Source organism: Haemorhous mexicanus, chromosome 1 (assembly GCF_027477595.1).
Source record: "Haemorhous mexicanus isolate bHaeMex1 chromosome 1, bHaeMex1.pri, whole genome shotgun sequence".
Classification (NCBI taxonomy): domain Eukaryota; kingdom Metazoa; phylum Chordata; class Aves; order Passeriformes; family Fringillidae; genus Haemorhous; species Haemorhous mexicanus.
In genome coordinates this window covers 61,053,083-61,074,042 of record NC_082341.1, presented here as the reverse complement: position 1 = coordinate 61,074,042, position 20,960 = coordinate 61,053,083, and the positions used below count along the sequence as shown (strand labels likewise).

The following is a 20,960-nucleotide window of genomic DNA, read 5'->3' as shown; positions in this document are numbered from 1 at the left end:
CCGTTTTGGGGAAGGCTGAGCCAGAGGAAGCACGCAGAGCTGGTTTCCTCCAGAGGGGATGCGAGTGAAGGAGGGATAGGCAGCAGCAGCATATGGCAGTTCAGCTCTGAAAAGGAGCTGTGGAAAATGGCAGCTCCTTATTTAGCAGATCAGCTTCCTCTCTGGATGCCCTGACTGGATTTTGTAGAAGACCTAATTCTTCCCATGATAACTGAATGGATTTGGTCTGGAAATAGAGACTGTCATGGTGCCTCTAACTGAAGATTTTTTCTGAAGTGGAAAGACACTATCAATTTCAAGGCAAATAACATATGTTTGAAGAGAATTTTAGGAGGCAGCATATCAAGATTTTAGGCCAAACCCTGAGAAAACATTTGGAAAGCATATCAGAAGTAAGTAAATGCAAAAGATAGAACCATGGAGGGGGAAAAAAAAAAAGTCTATTTACTGTCGTCTGCTCTTTAGCTGGACAAAGTCAAAGGAAAATCTTTGCCTAATCACAAATGTGTCTTGGAAACACCTACAGGCTTATCCTTCAAATAATCTCCTTCTTCCTACTCTTAATGTTCTGGAATGGGAAACACAGGTGGGATGAGACTGGGGCTGAGGAGAAAGAGAAATTGTGTTTGTTCTGGCAGGCTGCACATTTTATTGTCATTTGAAGCTACCTTAAGGTCAATCTTGTGCTCTTTGAGTCACCTGGAAGAAGTCATGGAGCAGTGCCTGGAGCTGGCAAGCAACTGATAGTGAGTCACTGACTTAACAAGAGTGATACAGTTGGAATAGAGCCAGAAGGGCAGATATGACAAAAATACCTCAGTGTAATTGACAGATGTTGTTTTCCTGTGTACTTTTGTGGCCACACACAGTTATTTTTCATGTTTCAAGCCAACATGAGTACCAATTTTCAAAGCAAGAATTAGAGCAGGAGGCATGCAAATATTTCTTTGAATTTTGACTTCATGGCATGTTGCTAATCTAGTATAAAATTTACTGGCCTCACCCTCCAGAAGGAAAAAAGAAAACAAAGAGATGCTGAAATAATATATATCCATTTGCCTTAGGCAAAGCAATCAGGTAATGTAGTTCCACTAAGAGCAGTTGAAAAAGTGATGAGGAGAAGAACTGTTCAGGAAATGGAAAGAAGTATATATTTTTCTAGGGAAAGCATGCACTTCTGGTTTTAGGGTTTGTACAGTATGCCCAAGTTCTACTTCTAGGCATTGAATGACAAATGAAGTAAGACTGGGCAAGGCTAACTAGAGAGGTGTGCTCAAAATTTGTAGTTGTGTCTTGTCAGGGTGAGCCTTATGTCCTTTTGCATCAGTAGTGAATTTCAGCAGACCAAATTTTGAAAGGTTTTAGAACTGCCAAGGATAATGAAATGAGATCAGTCTGTGGTGGGAAAAGAAGTTGAGGGTTCATAAAAAGTGCTGACACTTAATTTAGTAAACTGAAAGCCTAAGGGGGGTACACGTGCTACTTAGCAGTAGGAAAGAAACCTAATCAAAAGAAAAGAAGTTTGATACCAGTCCTTGTCCTAGAAGATAAACAATTGTATGAGAAAGAGGGGCATATGGAAGGTTAAATATAACTATTGCAGGTAGTCAGTGGAAGTTTCAAGTGGTAAAATAATCAGAATTAAGCAGAAAGAAATGAGAGATTTAAGATAGCCTGTATTGGAACCTAACTCCTTGGAAAAGGTTTTAAGAAGAATAGATATATGTCAGCAAAACAGAGTGACTCTGAAATAAATTATGAATGTACCAATTACACAAGTTTACTTGTTCTGTTTGTGGAAGCACATTCTGCATTTTATATAGCCTCTGACCAGATTTATTTTCAGTGGATCAAATGTGATTCTTTTCATGAAGGAACTGAAAATGTATAAAAGGATAGAAATAATTTACACTGTTGCAACTTAAAATGTGTTTCTTAATGTGCAATATCCTCTAGATTAAATAGCCAAGTCTTCATTTGGCTTCTGGTTTGTTTGTTTACAGTCATTCAGGTATGAAAAATCTACATTTGACCATTTGAAATGCATTTGAAAAGGCATTTGAATAGCTGCACAGCTAATTAGCTGATACAGTTATGTGGATGTATTTTGAACTTACAAATAAGGAGGTGGTGAAAATGCAACCTTAAATATAATTTATTTTTGCCACAGTTTTGATAATTTAAGAGCTGTTAGTCACTGTTTTTTGGAAGCATCAGGAAAGCTTCATATGTTGCCCTGTGTTCTAATAGTTACTCACCAGCCCTTTTGGGCTGGCACACTCAGCAGTGATCGAGGATGGAGAGCAGATAACACCAGTGCACAGACCCAGACATAAAAAGTCAGGGTCAATCACAGCTTCTGAACCAAGCACCAAAGAAAGCTTGCAAGATTGGAAGGTAATTAAAGTATTGTTTGAAAAATCAATTTCAAGGCCTATGGGGATGAGATCACAATAGCTTTGAAAGTAGGGTCTAGACAAATAAATTGTAAGTTATTGGTTCCAAAATGTAGCTTCTGTAACCCATATTCAGTTAACTTTTGACTTTATGGCTTAGATTTGATGGCTAAAATTTGGATGAAGTTTTGCAGTAGACAACAATTGCAGGTCAATTCTTTAGAACATATGACAGTGACTGCTGATTTATATAGCCTATTTCACATAATGTAATTATGCAGGTGTCTGCAGAAGGAAAAATGGACCTGGTAATGAGGAGCTGGAACTGATGCATGGGGGGTTGATACTGCAAGACATTTATTTGGGGTGAAAAGGTCCTTAATAAGAGGAAAAGTATGTTGCTCTAGCAAAGAATAGCTTGGAGAGAGAGTAAAGAAACTGTTCAAAAGGAGAAGAGATCTGCCAGATTAGTAAGAAAGATTATTAGATCTGCCAGGAAATAAGAAAAGATACTGCTGGTGACTCCTTTGCCTTTTCAGTACTAGAAAAGCAGCAGAAACTAGGCTAATGGATAAAGGTGTTTTATTCATGCTTTAGGAAAAAAATTGAGTTCAAGATTTGATTGAGGGGATCACTCATTAAAAAGGTGGCATGGATGTCCATAAAGGAGGTGCTCATCAACAGCTATGAGACTTTCAGGAGAATTTGGAATGAATATGTCTGAAACTTGCATCAAATTCCTCCCCACTGTCTGTCTGGGATGGCTTGACTGGGGATCTGCGGTCTTCATTGCTCCTGGCTTACTGGGTTGGAAATAAAGATGTGAAGGAGTGTGAAATGAGGTGGAAATGAGGCAACATGTTGTCTATTCTCTCACCTTGTCCCCATCTTGTCCCCATAATCTGAGACTCAGTGCTCAAGAAGGCTCCTTTGTAGTGGTTTCTATATTGCTTCCTGCTCTTCCTCTTATTTGGTGGAACCACACAGAATCCAGTAAGCCTTGCTGAACCTGAGGAAGCATTGATTTTCTGTGTGCAAAATCACCACAGTCTGAAAACCTTAACATGTTTTCATGCAGAAAGACATTCTGCATCTTTCTGTATCGAGATTTAAACCACCTTCTTAATTTAGGTGCGTGTAGCCTGTCCGTACTGCAAGACTTCATCTGCAGTTTGTAGCTGTGTATTTATAAATCTTTATGACAGTCTGACAAACACACAATATCCAGGCATTCCAACACAGCTACCAGTGAGTGCTCCCATGATGCCTGTACATACATTATGAAAAGTAGCTTGCTTTACTCCCATAGACTGGCAAATGAAGTGGCCTTGCTTTTTCTGTCACTGTGACAAATTCCCAGTTTTGTCAAGTCAGTGGGAAGGCAGACTGTGCATAAAACAGAGGCAGGAGAAAGCATGAGATTCTAATGCATGAAAAGGATATTTAGGTGGTTAGATTTAATTTATTTTTCATAGCTGGGCTTTGGTTTTGTATAAATACAGTGAGTAGTAGAATTTCTAGGGTTTGGAGAAAACTGGGACTTTTTTACTGTGGTTCATAGAGGATGCATTTTAGTTTAAAATCCTTCTACTTTACCAGTCCAGGATCAGGAAGGCTATTTGCTATTTTTAGAAAACAGCATTTATCCAGCAGCAGAAGAGGTAGCACCACTTGACATTAACCCTTTAACTGGCTTCTCTTTTTCTATTTGGCTCTTGGGTATGTGTATGTGCTTTGGAAGGACGAGGACCACTGATTTTCCATAATGACATTGTGTGACCAAGGTATCTCCAAAAACAAGGAATAATTTGCACTGTTTTACTACCTGTACACACATTTGTACACACATTATAACTAAACACAGACTTATTTCCAGCTGGTCCCCATCACAAGTACCTTTGTATGAGCAAACACCTGATCAAGCTACAGACACTGGAAATTCACATGCATAGGCTGAGTATGTGCAAAACCTGTATCTGCAGTGATCACATTGAACTTGAGCATTCAGGAGTTATGCTCTGTAATGCAAATTGCTGAATGTGTTCAGCTTGGGTAAAACAGCTGTGTTTATTTAGTAGTAAGTATAGCTGCCTAATGTGAATCTTATGGAAACTTCTTCTTGGATAGTGTTTAACTTTGATTACAGGAATTTTCAGGTTTACATGCACCAAAGCATGGTAGAAATCCACTTTTTTTTTAATAGCACTTCTGCTGTTTCAGTGAGTATCTCATCTGCATGGAGAGATCAGTTGGTCCTCAGCACTGACTTTTGATGTAAGAGTGCCATACTTTAAAAAGTTATGAATATGGAGGATCTTTTGTCACTGCCCAGAGCTTAAATATAAACCCCCAAAGGCTCTGAGTGCAAAGATTCTCAAAGGACCTGTTTACCTGGGGTAGTTCTGGTTGCCCAGAGCTGGCTCTTTCAGATGTACTAGCACATCATTCTTGCCATCCAGCTGTTGCCGTTGTGCCACATCTGCTATCCTCAGATATGCCAGGGTGTCTCAGATTGCACTGGTTGCTTCTATGCAGGCACCAGATTCAAGCTGCTCATTTCCACTGGAAGCCAGTGGGAGCTGATGACTGATTTGACCCTCCTTGGTGCTTCCTGGCCTTGTGCTCCCACAGGCTGGAGCCGTGCCACATGCATTTCGTGTTGCAGATCTCATATCTGTCATTTCCCTGACTCTTCAGGGCAATAGATGGATATCTGCAGAGATATGCATATGAATGGGGGAAAATACAACATTTTCTAGGGGAGTGTTAATATATATTTAAGCATGGGCTTAGTACCAGTTATGCATGTACTTGGTAATGGTTTTCTTGGGTGATACAGCAGACTGGGATCCTGATTCTGAGAGCTTCTTACAAGCTGCTTGGCACTTGGCAACTTACATTAAAAGTGCAGGAATTCAGCATATGCTTGAATTAGGCTCTAAAATAATGAAGTATCTGCTTTATACCATATTGATCTCTATCCTTTTATTCTTCTCCTCTGCCTTCACACTGTAGATTACATGTGGGGTGGTTTTTTTTATTATTTAGCAGTTGTAAACATGAAACCACCAAGTGATTTTAGTTTATGATCATATTTTATCTCAAAACAGTACCATTTACATTTTTTAGCTGACCACAAGAGGTTTAGCTAAGTGCTTTTTCTCTCCCACTCTTTCTGTAAACCCATCTGTGTTTGCACATGTCTCATATTTATTTCACACTTTGTTTCCCTTACAGATCATGAAGCTATCCTTTACACAAAAACATTTCTGTAATGATGACAGAGACAAAGAAATTTATCTTATGAATGGGGTTTACTGTATAGCACTGGTAGGATCTTTCCAGTCCAGGAAGTCTTCATGGGGGGTACCCTCCACTCCAGCTCCTCAAAAGGCTGAGGATGGACCTCTCTAGAACCCAATTCCACAGCCCATTCAATTCCTGATGATTCAGCTGAAGCTAGGCTTTGTGGAGTATGATTATACACTTCAGGACAAGGTTTCTGAGGCCAAATGGGGCTTCAAGTTCCTCTCAGGGTATAGAAGTTTTCACCAGCCAAATAAAATTTTGCTGTTGGGAAGGGGACTGATTGAACTGGAGAGCAGCCTGCTTAATCAGAGTTTAAAATAAATTATTCTGTGTCAGTGAGCTACTGAGACCGAATGCATTAAATAAAATAAAACGAGGTCATTTAAAGTGTAAAATAAATAATACAAAAAGAATTATGCACTACAAATCAGATTACATGCATTTTTTGAGCATCTTCATTAAGTAGCTCTTAGCTACTTATTTGCCAATCTTTATTCCGATTTTTAGATGCTGTGTTTTAGATATCTGTGCTTGCTTTTTACTTGATGAGCAAGCAAATTGGCTATGAATTAATATTTTATGATATGTCTTTTAATTAAAAATTTTCAGGAGGAGAGAGAATGAAAGTTATTTTGTTGCTTATTTCTTCAGTGTATCTTTTGTGCTATCAGTAAAGGTTGGTTGTTAGCAAAACACCCAGTAATAGAATAATGAAGTTTTGTCTGGAACAAATGCCCTAGGATAAATAAAAATGAGGTAGATAAATCTGGGGTGTTTTGCTGTATGGCATGATACAAATGCACAGAGCTGCTGATCAAATAAGCCTTGTGCCCGAGAATCACTTCTGTTCACTGCTGTCGTTGTGGAGAGTTTCTGTAGAGACCCTGCTCCAGATCCTTCAGTGTAGTAGAGAAACCTTATATTTACCAAAGTACAGGCTTGCAATAGAGCTGGAGCCCAGCTTTTTTGTTAGTACTATGAAACTCCATTCTGTGATCTTTCTCATTTAGCTGAACATCCATCTTTTTTCCCCTGACTATGCCAGTACTGCAGTGCCCTAGCAAACACAACCTGATGAGTTAGACCAGCGTATTCATCTGCAGAGCACCTTCCAGTGAGCCTCCTTTGGCAGTCAGGAAGCATAGCTGGAAAGAAAAAGAGGTGCAAAATTATTCCTACACTTGCCAGTCTCCAGCTTCTTTGAGAGCCCATCAGATGTTCTGGCAACACAAGAAAGCGAGAGCAGCTTTCCATTGCTCAAAGTGAGATAGTCATGGATACCCTGTTAGCTGCACTGGCCACTCAGGTAAAGGTGGAAGGAAGAAGCAACTTGCTCAGTTCTGCTGGCCCAGTTCACCATCTTGGTCACCTTGCTGTTTTCCACTGGCAATGGCATTGCCAGGCTGGCTGCCCTTTGTAGGACTGGCTCTGAGCGAAGCCATCGCGTGGGAGCGGCAGCTCCGCACGGATCTCTGCGGGACCCAGGTTTGGGGTGAGCTGGTCTGTGCAATCTTACTGATGTGCCTTTGCTGATGTAAAGCCTCTGTGTGTCTGCATGGCAGCCCACAATGAGCCCATCTCACAGAGCGCTGCAGTAGGAGCCTGCTGGGGAAGTTAAAACCCACGAGGCGACCATGAAGGAGGCCTGGAGTGAAGTCTTAAACACCTCCTGAACAAGCCCTTGGGTTAATTACCTCCCGAGGTTTTAATGTGGGCACCACTGACTGTGCAGCTCATGGAGTCTTCCTCGTGGAAGGGGAAGGCCAGCTGGCAGTGAACTGAAGTAGCTGGAAATTCCTCATCATCTTTCTGATGGTAATAAGATTTAAAGCATGACAACACAGAGGAAGAAACCAGCAGCTCTGAAGTGTGCCAGAGATACTGGGATCTGGCAGTGATTTATTGTTTGTCTCACTTGCAGAATAATGTATGCCTATGAGTAACAACATGTCCTTTTGCTGCACGAAAAGAACGGCTCAGAAACAAAATCTTATCAGTAGTGGTGATGCTGTAAAATTAATTCCTTTGTGGTATTTTATCCCAATGTTTCTGTGTATTTGTCAGTATTGCAAGTAGAAAGGTGGTGAGCAATCTGGCAGAAACTGAAGGAATCTTGGACAGAGGAGAGCTTTCTCATGGAGAACAGGAATTGTTCATTTGCTAGCCCAACTGCAAAAACAATTACTGAATAAATAGCCACCCTGAGCATCCTTTAAAGGTCTGGATGCTGTCATAGTGTTGATATTATTGCCTGCTTTCACTGCCCCAAGAGCTCACCTTATTCAGTGGTACATATAAACCTGCTGGGTCAGAAACCTCTAGACTGGGGAGCTGGTCTTAGAATTGAGCTTCTCACACATCTGGCAGTATAGCAGTTCTCTGGAAACGTTACATCAGTGTTTCTGCATGACATCTGATCTACCAGGGCTCTCCACCAAGATATCAGTGAACTGTTTTCAGCTCTTGCATACATGAGTAATAAGCCTGTCAGCCTTCCTCTTATATCTGTTCCAGTGTTTTTGAAAGGAGAGGTGATTTATGAAGGATTCAATGATTGCTGAAGATATTGCACATAACTGGATCAGTCATATTTTACCTGATTTTAAAGCCACCATCTTCACAGTGGAATCCATTCATTCCCACTGCACTGTGTAGACAAGTCCATTGAAATTTTATAGAGAGCAAGGTCTTAAAAATGCTATCACCCTCAGTCTGTGAGCTGACTGAAATAATTGCATTAGAGAAAGTGCAAAGTTTTCTTATCGTTTTGGCTTTTTATGAAACATTAAAACTGGTAACATTATCAGATGGTCTTTTAAGTGAGTGAGTGTGTTTAGTGAATTTAAGTGTTTCTCTGCTGAATACAGCAATGGCAGTTCAGTGGAGGGGAAAGTGGGCTGTTGGTGAGAGAAATTATAGAAATGCCTTAGACTATTACAGGTCATTTTCATCCTTTTCAATAGCAAGGTAAGAATGTGGAAATGCATCTGTGAACCCAAACTGCAAAAGACCTCTCTCTACCTGTTTGAGGGGGAAAAATAGAAACTGTCTCCCACCTTTCCAGGAAACAAAAGAATCAGTGCTTCTACACAGGTGCTGTGGCCTTGTCCTGTCAGCTTTTGTTGGGAAAGCTGATGTTGCTACCACATTTGTCTAGGAGGAATTCAGGACAGAAGATGTAATGAAATTGACATTTTGAAACAGAGTTTTGTGTTAAATTTATATAAATACATAGAGGGTTCTTTGTTAGTCATAGTATTAGTTTTCCTACTTATTCGAGCCCAAATTTTAATTTTTTAAATTACTTCAAGCTGCTGCAGTATTTCCAGGTCACCACGACTGAAAGCTGCAAAATGCAGATGTTCCTGGGTAAAGACTGCCCAGAATAGAAGTGGAAGACTCTGGGATCTTCCTGGAAGGCTCCAGGCTGTGGTGGTTGTTCCTTGTGGAAATGCAAGTTGTGTACAGAGCAAGATCTGGATCACCACCTCATTTAAAAGCACATCTGGAGGACAGGATCCCTGAATTCTGTCCACAGCAGGTAGGGCAGGTAATTCTTGCTGCACGAAGCAGCAGTTATTAGCACTGTGCCAGTATTCCCAGTGCTCAGTGTGGGCATCATGCCACAGAGTTATGAACCCCCTCTGTTTAGGAGTCACCTCATCCAAGGGCTCTGGAACCACAGCCATATTAATCTTCTGCAAAATCTGTGTGTCACTGTGAGTGTGGGTAGGGATATTGGGACAAACAAGGCAGAACAAGCTCTGGGGACCCCAGATGTGCACATAGAGAGTGATGAGCTAAAGTGGACAGACTTTGGGCCAGGAGCTATCCTTTAACCAGTGTCTCTCTGAGATAATTCTATTGCATGTGGAGTTTTGTTTGATCCAGTTCCTGTTAACTCCAACCATGGATTAAATATACAATCTTAATGAGTCTAAATTTACAAAGTATTCTATGCAATGATGTTAATAATTAACTACAATTGTGTTAAATTTAGAGGCAGAATTGTATTTAAGTAGAGATGGGAATATTTTTGAGGTCAGTGCACAATTGACTTATGAAACACACATGAGAACAAGAATGTCATCTGCAAAAAAAACAAGGGAAACACATAAAATCCAGTGTTCACTAATTCGAGCTAACAAGAGAAGCAAGATGCATCTGTATACAATTTATTTTCTCTGCAAAGGATTTCATGTGGAAATTTAAAAGCCTAGATCTGCATCTGAAATCTGTGAGCAGTTAATAAGAGCATTTATTCATAGAATCATTTAGGTTGGAGAAGACCCTTAGGATCACTGAGTTCAACTGCTAGCCTGGCACTGCCAAGGTCAGCACTGAACCATGTCCCTAGCTGCAGTGTCTGCAGGATCTCCAGGGATGCTGACTCAACCACTTCCCTCAGCAGCCTGTTCCAATGCTTGATAAGCCTTCCAGTGAAGAGATTTTATCTAATATCCAGTCTAAACTTCTCCTGGCACAATTTGAGGCTGTTTCCTCTCATTCTTTCACCTTCAGTCATATGTATCTAACAACTATTCGTACAAGCCTGTGAATGGCCCTGAAAGAGACACAAGGACAGGTACAGTTATTAGGAAACATGCCCCAGCAAATCTTTATGAACTTCTGAATGTGAAACTGGGCTAAGAGTGGCATCACACAGCCAAACCTTCTTATTTCTAGTCAGAAATCTAGTTGGTATATTCTGTATGAAATCAAGCATATTAATCATGTGGGTGGGAAGCTGCTAAGTATAGAATTGCAAAAACCTGTAGGATGGATCAGAAAGAAAAGATCAGTGTTAGGAGCAGAGCTTGTGTTAAAAACTGCATTTTCCCCCTGCAGGGATCTGCAGTCCAGCTGGAACACTTGACTGATAATCCTGTGATTTTCAAAGACACCAAAACTTGTTTGGTTTTTTGTGCTTCCTGAATTTTGGCAACAGAAATGAGACAATTTGTTTAATTTCCTGGATGAGAGGGATAAACAATGCTGTTTTAAAATACTACACAGTCTGTCACTTTTGCATTTAATAGTGCCATTCACTTGGTATCTTGAGCCAGCTGTGGGTATGTAATCATGTTTGGAGCAGATACTTTAAAAACTGGATTTTGATTATTTTTTTTATTCTGAAATACATAAATCTAAGAACAGGGAAATAAATATTTCAGATTGGCAAGTAACTCATAGTACCTTATCTGACTGGCTGATTAAATGGGATACTAACAGGATTAATCAGTAAAGGTCCTAAAATAAACTTGTGTGTGATTTATGGAAGAATAAAAATTTCACTGGCAGTGGCTGCCAGTGAGGGCCAAAGGTACAGTGCTCACAGGGCTCAGCCTCTGACCAAGCAAGTGCAAAGAGAACACATTTTAATTTTAGGCTCTTGACACTGTATACTTATTCCAAGGTTGCAGTTAACAGGAACTGGATCAAACAAATCTCCATGTCCAATCCAATCTTCCCAGAGTCTGGGAAGTACAGCTCTGCTCTGAAGTCCCTTCCCTTTCATCCATTTGGTGCGTATTTGGAGTCAGTTCAGTTGTTCAGGAAATATGAACTGAGGGTTAAAGCACATTTTACAAACCTGTTTTTCTTGTAACCAACTGAGGATTAATTCACCTAAACAAATAAAGCATATTTTAAACATGATGCTCTATTTTATTGTAAGTAGTTATAATTCTGTGGGGAAAAACTTTTCTGCCTAATCCTTGCAGTCTCTGCTTGTTTTTTATTTATAGTTCTTTTTAAGTGAAATACATGTTTTAAGACCTTTGTGAAATCTTGAAGCTTGCTAGCCTGAAGAGAATTTTGTAGTTCTGGATAGAATGTAGAAATAAGTAGTTCTTCCTCTGTCTGTATTTTACTAAGCACATCTGCCTTTGTCTGCTGTGCATCTGAAGTGTGCAAATAGCTTCATTCAAATAAAAGTTTGGTGCTATTCAGGGCACAAAGATAAGTGGGCACCAAAATCTTGTGGATGTGCAGAATAAGACTAGATTTAGCTATGAAGATACAGGTAAGGATCCCATAGCTTCACATAGGTAGTTCAACCAAATTCCTGATTTCTTAAAGATGTCACAATGTTAATATTTTCACTGTGGAACTCTGGCAAGTGCAATGACACAAGATAACTCATAATCTGTCTAGCGGAGACAAATAGCTATGGGTGTATGTCAGAATAATTAATGTTGAGTCAAGTTAATTTTTTCATTTAACAAATTGAATTGTTTCAGCTAATTATGTAGTGTGGCCTAAATGTGATGAGGGATGTTCGGAGAAGAAAATGATTACTTTTTTCCTCCATTGAATTAATGAAAATGTTAAGGAAAATGTATACTCAGAGTATGAAACAATGTCCAGCTTCACATGCTGAATTTTGCAGCCGTCATTACAGCCTGAGTCTCCTGGGCTTCTTTGACTGACTAATGCAGCATCCTCCTCAAGGCCCACAAAACACTCTCTGGAGAAGACTATCTTGGCTATTGTGCTCCAGACCTGTAGAAGAAACCCTTCTTTCTCTGTTAGATGGGTAAGGTGCTGTCACTGCTTCCTGTCACTCTGATGAAGAAACAGACAAAATGAACGGCTGTTCAAAATTCTAGTACCTTTTCAACCTCTTGAGCTGTTGCCTTCCCTAAGCAGGGCCTTAGGAGGTTAGGGATATTAAAATTTACTGGCAATAAATACAGAAATATGTAGCATTTGACTGTGTCCAAGTTAAAAGTTTGAAAGGCTGTAGCGAGGTGCGGTTCAGTCTCTTCTCCCAGGTACCAAGAGATAGGACAGGAGGAAACAGCCTCAGGTTGTGCCAGAGCAGGTTTAGATTGGATATTAGGAAGCATTTCTTCACTGGTAAGGTGGTCAGGCATTGGAACAGGCTGCCCAGGGAAGTGTGAGTCACCCTTCCTGGAGGTATTTAAAAAAACATCGATGTGGCACTCTGGGACATGGTTTAGTGGTGGACTTGGCAGTGTCAGGGTAATGTTTGGACTCAGGGATCCCCTAAGGGTCTTTTCCAACATAAATGATTCTGCAATGCTGTGATAATGAGGATGTAGGGAGCCATAATCATGTTCAGTGCGGACAAACTCAGAAGCTAATTCCCCAAATCCCACAGGGTCTGCCTTCCTGGCTTAGCTGCATCTGTTTTACCATATCCTCCCAGTCCCCTTTTCAGTTTTGTTTTGCTGGGGTTTGTTTTGTTTTGTTTTGAAATATGTGTATTTCTTGGACCCCATCTGTTTTGCCTTTTGTAAGCCTCATGGGCAGGTGCTCTCCTCTCCTCTCCATGTTTCCACAGTGACTGGCAAGGATTTATTGTTGGGAGTCCAAGTTCGACTGGATTGTAATTAGTACAAGAGTAACATGGATCTCCCAAGCCTCTCTGTCCACACTATTAGCTGTAACATCACCAAATGGAAGGTCAATTGCATGTGTAAGGTTGATATTAAGGTGACTGTGTGTGCTGTGATTTATAAATCACGTCACGACAAGAAATGGGAACTGCTTTGGTCCCAGGCAGCAATGACAGGTTTCAGCACATCCTTGACTAGAAATGGCTGAGCACTGCAGAACAGATTCACTGACTCAACTCTCATTGGAACTGAGAGAAAACATCTTGTGGTCACCCTAATATATGTTTCATGTTTGTGGATTTAAATTATGACACAATTACCCGTTCTCTGTCAAAATGTGTTTCATTTCACAAAGGAAATCTTAAAACATTAATTACTAAAAGGTCTCACAGCTTCCTCTTGCTATTGTAGCCCAAATGTAAACTTTCAATACTTTATAATTTTACAGCAGCAGTTAAAAAGATACTGTTCCCAAAATCACAGAGTAGTTCAAGTAGAAAAGGAACTTCAGAGTTCATCTGATTTATCTGCCACTGCTCAAAGTGGCATCAGCTAGAACAGGTTATTTGGTACTGTGTCCAGATGGGTTTTGAATACCCCCAAAGATAGAGCCTCCACCACCTCTCAGCATTCTCTTTCAGTGTTTGACCACCCTCAGAGGAACAGTTTTCTTCTGTGCAACTGCCCAAAGACCTCTGAATTCTCCCAGTTTTCCCCCCCGACCACTTGCTTTCGCCTACAGGCTCTTCAGAGCCAGCTGCTCAGGCTGGTTTCTGAGAAAAGGTGTGAGAGCTCTGCTCATGACACTTTCCTGTTCCCTCATTTATGTGCACAGGCTTTATGTGGCCACCCTTCCTCACGAGGTCTCTCCTGCCATGGCACCCTGCAGTCTTTGCTCCACCACTACCTCCCTTTCATCGCTGTTTTCAAGTTCTCCTTGCCAGGCTGCTCAGCCTCTTGGTAGGGAAGATTTTGCCCCAGTTTTCATTCTTATCCAAGGTGACTTGAGACCAGAGGAACCTCATGCAGAATCATATATGACTTAGATGCAGCAATACTGATAGAATGGGATAATGAGGAATGCTGGTGTGAAGAGAAGTTCTGGGAGCAGGCAAAGTGAAAAGGCAGTAAGCAGGGAAATAGCCCTTTCTCCACTGAGGAGATAATTCAGCAGAAAGAAGAATGTGAGGCAGCTGTGTGCTTCTGACATTTATTAAATCTATAAAATCTTTGATGAGAAATACCTGTATTGTGAAGATCTCAGCTGTTTGCTGCTGACAACATGGGGCTGAACTTCTGTGTGTGTGTGTGTGTGTGTGAGAGTGTAGACGTACACATGTGCATACAGAGATGGCCAAAGAAAGTACTTCTTAGTGAATAAAAATTGTTGGACTATACTTCAAAAAGAAAAGAATCCACACAATGTATGACCCACCCTGGATATGATCCTCAAACTGAAATATTCATACAGCATTTCTCTCACAGCACTTCAAAATTATGAACAACAAATATAGAGTCAAATTCTGTCCTTCATCCCTGTGATGGGCAACTTATTCCAGACTGTGTTTTAATAGTCTTTCATACACCCATGTGTCAGATTAAATAGTAGAAATGCCAACTGACTGACAATGTAGTATCATTTCTGGAAGTATTGGCTTTTAATATTAATCTTCAATGGGATGCTTTACCGCAGGCATGTGCATACATTAGATAACCCTGGCATGCAGAGAGTATTTTAAGACCTACATAATTTTGAAACACCCTTTAATATTTAGTGAAAGTCATGATACATTCCATGCACATAAGATCAGAAGCAGACCTTCCAGGCTTGTTTTACTTCTCAGGATAGATGCCAAATTGGGAGCCCACAGTATTTTGGTTTTCTGTGGGACAGTTAAAATGGCATCACAAGCTGTTCTACTGACATCCGAGCCCAGTCTTGGGCAGTCAGATCACAAGGTGGAAGTGCCAAGGAGAACAATAAATACAACTGTCTTCACATGCTTATCTTTTAATCTGAGATTAAATATGAGATTTCCAAAACAAATGCTGCCAGCTATTTTGGATTCTGGAATGCTGAACTGTGATGTCAGAAAATTCATTTTAGTTACTGAACTCCAGCATCTGGCGCTACCTGCACTGTCCAGAATCAACCTGTTAAATCATAGGCAACTTTAATTTGTAACTACTTCTCTCTCACTTTCTATTTATTCATTGATGTTTAAAAAAAAAGAAAAGCTGGTTCTTAAGCTTTAGATTTAAGCAACATCATTTTATATCCACAAAATAAAAGACTAACCCTCTGTAATTAACAGAGTTTGTAGCAAACAACATGCTTACAGATTTTCACATTGAGTTATCTGCTGCTTAGAAGGAGGAAGAAGTGCATGTAAGATTAGATTCAAAGCAGTTCTGTGAAATCTATCTGGCCCCTTTATGCAACGACCTGCTACACGGGGGAGAGGAAAAAATAAATCCTGGCCTTGATGTCAAAACAATGTAAACTCCTTTTAGTATGTTGACTTGTGAAACAAGTGAGGCATGAAAACAAAAGTGCAGAGCCCTCAGTAGTGACAGTGAATATTTTATCTTACCAAGAGAAAGCAACAAGAGACCAAATCCTTGAAGCATATGCTGCGCTGACAGTGCGCTCTCGCTGTGACAGTAATGGTATTTGCAGTCCCAGCTGCACTCAAGCCTGTGCTGTGAAAGCACCCATTCCTTGGAGTGCGTGTTGCCCTTTACTGGCCCTTAGCCAGATGAAGGAGCTCTTCTCTGTTGCTCATGTTGCCCTGTAGGAACGGATGTTTAAACAATTATTTCTCTCCCCCGAAGTGAAATTGTAGAGCCTTTGGCATCGTTAGCTCTTCTGTGACTTTCACGGTGATGAAAAGTATCTTTGGGTGGCTGCAGCTTTTTGCACACAAAGCAGTCATTCTCTGGCTTTTTACAAATATCTGATATAAGTGTTATTCTGAAATTCAGGGACTGGATCCTCGAAGAAGTGTTGAAGCAAAAGTACCACTGTTACTGCAGTGTTGTTGTTTAAGAGTGGTTGGTAAGAATGTTTAGAGGGTGATTCAGGGCTGTGACTAAAAGTATTCACCAGTCTCTGTCAGAGATCATTTTGATTAAGTCTAATGAGCTAAGAGTTGGTGAGCTGATTAAAGATAAAGGAAGTTGCTCCTCTGGGAATGTGTTTGAATGTGAATGCTCTCCAGTTTTTCCTAGCACCCATTTGTTTGTTCTCTCCCGGTTGAGGCATGAAATTCAGAGGGAATTGGAGAATGTTGCTAATAAATTATGAATTTACTGCCTCACAATTACCATTCTGTCATCAAAAATGTCAGTTTTTCCTTCACTAGTCAGTTCTTTCTCGGTTTCTCCATCCTCTGCTTAAAATTGTTCCCCATCACTGCATCCATTCTCAGCCCAGGTCTTTGTGTGGAGACCCAGTCATCCTACATTGACTTCTTACTTCATATTTGAGCAATTCAGGAAGTTTTGGGTGATTCACAAATGTGATTACATGGCAGCATTTCAAGACATCCCAGTGTTGCTTTAGAGAGACAGCTTTGAAGAATGCATGTGATGGGCTTTAGAAAAAGTAAGGAAGCAACATGGATTGTGGTGTGGTAAAGGAAGAGTAAGCAAGAGGCACAAATTAAATCCTGGAATTATACACAATTCCTTCCAAATGTGACCGGTTGTGTTATGCGCTGTCCAGAAATAAGAGCAGCAACCGAGTCACTTCCAGCTCAGCTTCATTCTCAGTTTGGTCTCCTGTTTCAGAGCTGCTGACAGGCTGCTTGGAGCCCTGTCCACAACTGCAGCCAAGCCCACAGCAGAGCTTCCAGCAGTTACAGGCTCCCCGGCAAGCTCTGGTTTCAGCTCAGACCCAGCAGGCTCGCAGCTCCCACATATTCCCTGCTATTGCTAGGCTTGGTGAATTTAGGTTGGGAATTACCCACGTTTTTGCCATCACATTTCTGATTTCTGACTGTACTGTAAGTATCCATTATATCCTCAACCTATAGGCTTTTTGCAATAGGAACATAATATAGATGCTATTTTATATGATAATATAAAATAATCAAAAAAACATTTGCAACCAAGTTTTTTAATTAAGTTGCTAAAGCTGTGAATTGCCATTTATCCTCATGATTAGATTTCTCTTCTAGTGTGTGCTGATGTCCAGGATATAGCTTGAATATCTAGAAATTTCTAAAAATGGTAATACACTGGTTTTGTTTCCACTCAATCACTAACTAAACCCTCTGGAAGTAACAGCATGGCTTCTGACTTGATTGTAGAGTAAGTTCTTTCCCCAGGCAACTATCAAGGAAAGATAGTCCCAAAATAATGGGGGAAGAAGGAATGCCATAGAGATGAGTTTTTTGGGAGGGAGAAGATAGGATTGTTATCATTTAAGAGTGCCCCACTTTTCTTGTAATTTTAAAATTCTGTTTTACAGATAGACTTTCTGGTCAAGCTCCAGATGCTTTTGTTTGAGTAGCCTCGACCTCCCTATGGACTCAACAGATGTACCACGAAATGGCATTGCTCACTGGGAATGCAGATCCTGACTTCAGCTCCCGCTCCTTCAACAACTTGGAAAACCTGTGTGAAGTACAAACCAAGAAAGGATTCTTCTACAAAAAGGCCAAACTTCTGCATCCTGGAGAAGACCTGTGCTGCTTAGCCCGCTTGGATGACCGGTCCAGGTTTGTGATCATCAACGTAGGTGGTATTAAGTACAAAATTCCCTGGACCACCTTGGAGAACTGCCCCTTGACCAGGCTTGGGAAGCTAAAATCTTGCAACAATTACGATGAAATCATGGACATCTGTGATGATTATGATGTTAGCTGCAATGAATTTTTTTTTGACCGTAATCCTAGTGCCTTCAGAACGATCATGACATTCCTGACAGCTGGGAAGCTGAGGCTTCTCAGGGAGATGTGTGCTCTTTCGTTCCAGGAGGAGCTTGTGTACTGGGGGATAGAAGAGGACCACCTGGAGTGGTGCTGTAAAAAGAGATTGCGACAGAAAGAGGAAGAGGCAGCTGAGGCCAGGCTGTTTGAGAGGGAGATGGTATTTAATGAAGCTACGCAATGTGCCTTCCAGGACAGCAGCCGACTGAGTTTGTGCATGAGAAAGCTCAGGGATATGGTGGAGAACCCCCACTCAGGGATCCCAGGAAAGATCTTTGCTTGTATTTCAATCTCTTTTGTTGCCATCACTGCTGTCAGCCTCTGCATCAGCACCATGCCAGATGTCAGAGAAGAGGAGGATCGGGTAAGTGCAGCTTTTCTTCGGGTAGAGCATGCTTTGCATTCTTGTCCCCTCAGGAAAGGTGACAGGAAAAATCACTGCAGCAGATATGCAGATGTTGTGTTCAGTATATATGATGTGGAGGGCTGGCTGGGCAGAGCACAGAAAGCATTATGTCACTTAAAACTGAGGCAAGATTGGCCAAACTCTGCCCTGCTAGCCCAGCTTAGCCAGTTCACACCAGCAGTTAGCCCTACCCATGAGATTTGTTTTCTGTCATGTCTCACCAGATGACACACTAGCTACTCTGGGGATAAAAACGAGCCTTTCTTTTGGTTTAATGTTTTGAGGTTAAGTTTAGAGCTAACAAATCAATTTTCCCTAAAGGTACTTGAACAATTTGAATGAACTCTCAGTGTGCCAGCGTAAAAACCACATCTAAAGTATTTTGATACTATAGGGTGATGCAAAGGCCAGGGAAGCTGAGGCAGCAACTTAACAGCAGAAACAGAGCGATTGTCCCAATTTTCAGACCTGCTTAGTATTCTCAAGTGTAAGCTGTGGATGATTCATGCCCTTGAAAATCAAGTCTTACAGATATTTTGTTTATTCTTTAGTTCATCAGATTTCCTCAGGGTTTAGTCCCTTTTTTGTGCAAGCAGTTCACTTTCCTAGGATTAATTGTATGTAGGCCAGGGAGAGCTCATCTGAAAAATGGCAGAGGAGGACATTCACATTTTCTTCACATACGTGCTGAAATGCAGTCTGAGGAGTTGGGGGTGGGGACATATTGAAGAATTCATGCCCTCTCTAGTTTTACCCAAGTCCAAGCTTGACAGTAAATGTTTGGGCTTATTTCCCAGCCCCGTGGTCATTGAATGTGGTTGTGAACTTCACCTACTAAGACAGTACTTCACCCCATGGAGTGCTGCCTCTGAGCTGAAGGCTGAGCCCTCCTGGAAGCAGCTCTTCCCGTGTGCTGTCACCCAGGGGCTGGATGGCTTGTGCCCTACTGCCACGAGCAGAAAAGAGGGAGATCATCCCCAGACCAGAGGCATTTACTGTTATCTCACCTTGAAAGTAAAATGCAAGGTGATGGAAAATGGATCCAGCTGCTCCAGAGAGACCCCTGCTCCTCACTGAGTGCCCTGTGTGCAGTTAAACCCAGCCTTTGCTTCCAAGGTCTGCTCAGGTTACATCTCAGCTGAAGAGTTTGGTTTGGAATCAGACTCCTTCAGGAGCAGCCAGGAAAAAAAAAAAAAACACATTTGGTATGTTGACTGATATATGATTTATTATCAGATCTTTATTTTAAGGGCTTTTTCTGATTTAAAATTTGAGGATGGTAGTGCTGGGTACTAGTTCACACTATGTTGTCCTAATGACGGGGTTTTTTTAAGATATCATTTCTAAAACACATGCCTTTTACTGTGAATAACCATTAGGGCTCCAGTATCCTGAATTCTAAGTACAAGGGATATTCTACTGTTGAAAACTGAGATGTAATTAGTGTTTAATTGTTCCCAGGTTTAAGTGAGAGCTGAACTATTGCTTTAAGAACTACAAGAGTTAAGGAATGGTCTAACATAAATGGGACTCATAATAATAGGCTAATAATGTTTTTTGGGTGGAGTAGGATATTGATGAGGATAAAAAAAGCATATGAGAGAAGCCTGGATTTCTTGGTAAGCTGGAACCATTAGAAGGAGAACATTTTCATAGTCAAATGCAAAATTTTGCAGTAAAGATAAATGCAGGCTTGCTCATGTAAAAGCAGGGACACTGGTTCCCAAAATGAGGCTCTGAATAATATTTAGGGTACTAGCAACCATAAATTCCTATTGCAGCATAAAGTCAGAGGGGTTAATGCCACCCTTGAATATCTAAGCTGGGAAGTATTGATAAGAAGCTGGAAGATTTTTTGTTCCTGTATGTAATATTGGTGGACTGACACTAGAGTACTGCAGTCAGTTTTCACATTCACGTTTTTCATGGTGTTTTGAAAAACTGGGAGAGGGCTAAAGACCTGTAAATCTTAGACACCTGGGGAAAATGCCATACAATAAGAAACTTGAACATTTCAGTTGATTTCAATGATTGGAAGGAAGGTGAGTGGATTAGGCACGTAAGTAAGTTTTTTATGAGGGGAGAACAACTGTATCATCTAAAAGATGATAAGTAGGGGGATGATGCATGGATAAAAGCTGGATCCTTATAAATTCGTATGGGAAACTGTATGCCAGTATTTAATACCAAGGTGATTCATTACTGGGACAGGCTAGGAGGAAAATTCATGGATTTTGTGCTTTTAGACAATTTCAGTTGAAAGCTCAGTGCCCTTTTGTGTAGCCCTCAGCTAAACAGATTTCACTTCAGTCAAAAGAAAAACATCAATTGCAGATCAAGTTACAAAGGTGAAATTCTTGCAATACAGAGAGGATCAGAATAAATTATCCAATGTTCTTCTGTGCCCTTAAATTCTAAAAGCACAGAACTCCTGCAAATAATCTTTGTTCCGCGCTTTGCACAGGGAAGGTCTGTGGACAGACTGGAAATGGTTATTTTGTTTGAGACAAAGGTGGCTCTCTTGCACAGGGGACTGGTGAAGGATCACTTC

General features: G+C 40.8%; 1 protein-coding gene across 1 annotated transcript in view; it reads left to right on the top strand.

The window, feature by feature from the left end:
- KCNG2 (potassium voltage-gated channel modifier subfamily G member 2) overlaps positions 1 to 20,960 on the top strand; it is a 53,097-nt gene that overhangs the window by 12,133 nt on the left and 20,004 nt on the right. Inside the window, exon 2 of the mRNA XM_059851170.1 lies at positions 17,544 to 18,367. Within this exon, the coding sequence (XP_059707153.1) occupies positions 17,612 to 18,367 (756 nt within the window). The 5' untranslated portion in view covers positions 17,544 to 17,611. The remainder of the gene's footprint in view (positions 1 to 17,543; positions 18,368 to 20,960) is intronic.